This window comes from Pygoscelis adeliae, unplaced genomic scaffold (genome assembly GCF_000699105.1).
Source record: "Pygoscelis adeliae isolate BGI_AS28 unplaced genomic scaffold, ASM69910v1 Scaffold26, whole genome shotgun sequence".
NCBI classification, from domain to species: domain Eukaryota; kingdom Metazoa; phylum Chordata; class Aves; order Sphenisciformes; family Spheniscidae; genus Pygoscelis; species Pygoscelis adeliae.
Genome location: NW_008825104.1, coordinates 7,710,025 through 7,712,572, shown reverse-complemented (window position 1 = coordinate 7,712,572; position 2,548 = coordinate 7,710,025). Strand labels below are relative to the sequence as shown.

Genomic DNA, 2,548 nt, shown 5'->3' with positions numbered 1-2,548 from the left:
GCTGAGATACTGGTCCGTACAGGTGGGGAGTAGGACCTATCCTCTTTGAGTTGCTGGACCTCCCAGGACAGTTTCTCCACAGTCGAGACAAGGGAGGAAGAGAGACTTTCTTCATATGGCCAGAGTTGGCCAGCCAATTCATCCACCATTTGTCCCTCTCTGTCTTTCCAGGTCATCACTGCCAACGAGTTGGCATATGACAATGGTGTGCTCCATACAAACTTCTGCCACATGGGTCGTGTGCACTGGACTTCATCTAGGTCTTTGGATAGCTGCTCATTGTTCAGGTCATCGTAAATCACCTCCAGCATGGCTAATTCCCTCAGGTACTGGATACCTCTTGTCCATGGCGGTCCACTTGCTTGGGTGACATATGACATCTTCCTTGAAGGGATACCTTTCCTTCACGCTTGACAGGAGTCACCTCCAAAGGCTGAGGACTTGCGCCCCTCTTCCAATCACTTTGTCAATGCCTCCCTCCCTAGAAAGGGATCCCAGCTGCTTGGATTCTTTACCCTCTAATTCCAGGCCACTGGCCCCATTATCGCAGTATTGGAGCAGCCAGGTGACAATATGTCGCCTGGACGACGGCTGAAATCTTTTCACATATCTTGCAGCTCACTCAGGGGTAGTGATCGGGTGGTTACTGCCTCATTTATGAGTTCTTCCTCTTCTTCCTCCCCGGGCAGCGGCTGGCTCTCCTCCTCCTGTTCTCATGATGGCCCTTCTCCAGGGTAGTCTGCCTCATCCACTTCTTCTTCCAGCTCCCTTTTAGAAGTTTCTTCATCCCTTACTGAATGAGCTGACTTCTACTTCCAACACTTCTTCTTGTGTATAGGGGCAACTGATACCGGCACAAGTGGTTTTTTTGATTCAGCTGCAGTGCCTGTCGCCGGGGTTAGAGTGGCCGCAGGGCCTGTCGTTTTGTCGTCAGATCCAGAGACCTTCTCTTCCCCTTGAGGGTACTGAATAGTGTTAAACAGGGCTCGGTCGACATGGGCCAGGTCCCAGCACGTTTCAGTGATTTGCGTCTCTGGAGCTGCCCGAGTGACAGCATACTTCTTCCAAATATACTACTAATTTTTCAGGATTCTGCACTTGCTCAGGGGTGAAGTTCCAAAACACTGGGGGTGCCCATTGGCCTAGGTACTTGCCCATGCTATCCCACACACCCTGCCACTCATAACTGTCCAGCCTTGGGGCAGATCTCTGGATGATATTCTTAAATTACTTATTAACCTTAGACAAAACTGAAACAATATTTCCAAGAAATACCAATAGAAGTATCTTAACTAACCGAGGATGTTCAAGATACTGAAAAGTTACTATAATGGAGGAGGAAACATCATAGAAGAAGGTCTTATTTTTAATCACCTGAGCCTATTCATAATGAAAGTCACAACCGAATTTCAAAAATCAAAGGGTGTCCTTCTATCTTCCAACTGAACACAGTATGGAAAATCTAGTGAGGCACAAATGTTAATCCAGAACAAAAGATGAGGAGAAAAACCAAGTCTGACAACAACCATTCTTCGGATCTAAGTTTAAAGAAGGTGGCTTATACTAACAGACGACAGGAACATAGCATGTGGTCATCACCCATCCAAAACGTTGGGGGGACGCCCCACAGGCCTAGAAGGAAGCGACTGCATCGCTGCGCTCATCAACGGCTGGCCTGACCAGACCTCCCCACCTCCCCCGGCTATCTCCTTCTCTCCCTCTCTCCTGCTGCCCCAACGCCTGCTGGTTTAGAAGACCGGCTGTGCAGACCTGAGCAACGTTTCTCCACCGGCAGCCCCTGCGGCCTTAGGGAGATGCACCACCCCGCCGCCCTCCCCGCCTCACGCTTCCCACTGCGACGCGCAATCGCGCGCCCTCCCCGCGTAATTTTCCGTCAACCCGCCGCTTATTTCCCCTTCCCAACGTGCCGGCCTCGGGGCCAGCCGGCTATCGCCCCTTTTCTCCCCGCAGACCCGGCTGAGAGCCCCTTCCCCGGCAGAGCCATGGCGCCTCCCGCCGCCGTCCTCGCCGGCCCGGCCCAGGCCTGCACCGGCCCCTCTCACCGCCGGAAGGCTTTGCGCGGCGCACGCTCGGACCGTGCCACTCACAGGGAGGACGGGGGATCTCAGTACCAGGCGGGAGCCACGGGGAGGGACTGCAGGTGTCTGGCGAAGCCTCCGGGTCTTTACGAAAGGTGTTCCTTCCTCAGTGACTCCCGTAGAGACTCCGACCGGGGACTCATCCCTTCGTCCTTCCTCCCGCCTTGGGCAATCTTCACCCCACCTCCCTGGGCTGCATAGAGGCGCCTAAGATGGCGGGAGGTTCGGGCTGGTAGGAAGCGGTCGAGGTGAAGCGTAGCCGAGCGTCGAGGTCGGGCGGTTGGTCACCTGCCGGGACGCTCCTTTCCCGACCATGAGCAACATCTACATCCAGGAGCCCCCCACCAACGGCAAGGTGAGGCTCGCTGGGGGCAGGGGCTGCGGTGGGCGAGGGGCAGGCCAGGCCAGGCCGGGCCGTGGGGTGGAGGAGAGCTGTACTGCGGCGTAGG

At 55.0% G+C, this 2,548-nt stretch overlaps 2 protein-coding genes across 2 annotated transcripts in view; one reads left to right on the top strand and one right to left on the bottom strand.

Moving 5' to 3' along the window:
- The window catches only part of SREK1IP1 (SREK1-interacting protein 1), a 13,750-nt gene extending 11,699 nt beyond the window's left edge, over nt 1-2,051 (bottom strand). Inside the window, exon 1 of the mRNA XM_009327286.1 lies at nt 1,993-2,051. Coding sequence (XP_009325561.1) covers nt 1,993-2,005 — 13 coding nt within the window. The 5' untranslated portion in view covers nt 2,006-2,051. The remainder of the gene's footprint in view (nt 1-1,992) is intronic.
- Nucleotides 2,052-2,291: 240 nt separating this feature from the next.
- The window catches only part of CWC27 (CWC27 spliceosome-associated protein homolog (S. cerevisiae)), a 124,220-nt gene continuing 123,963 nt past the window's right edge, over nt 2,292-2,548 (top strand). Inside the window, exon 1 of the mRNA XM_009327285.1 lies at nt 2,292-2,454. Within this exon, the coding sequence (XP_009325560.1) occupies nt 2,413-2,454 (42 nt within the window). The 5' untranslated portion in view covers nt 2,292-2,412. The remainder of the gene's footprint in view (nt 2,455-2,548) is intronic.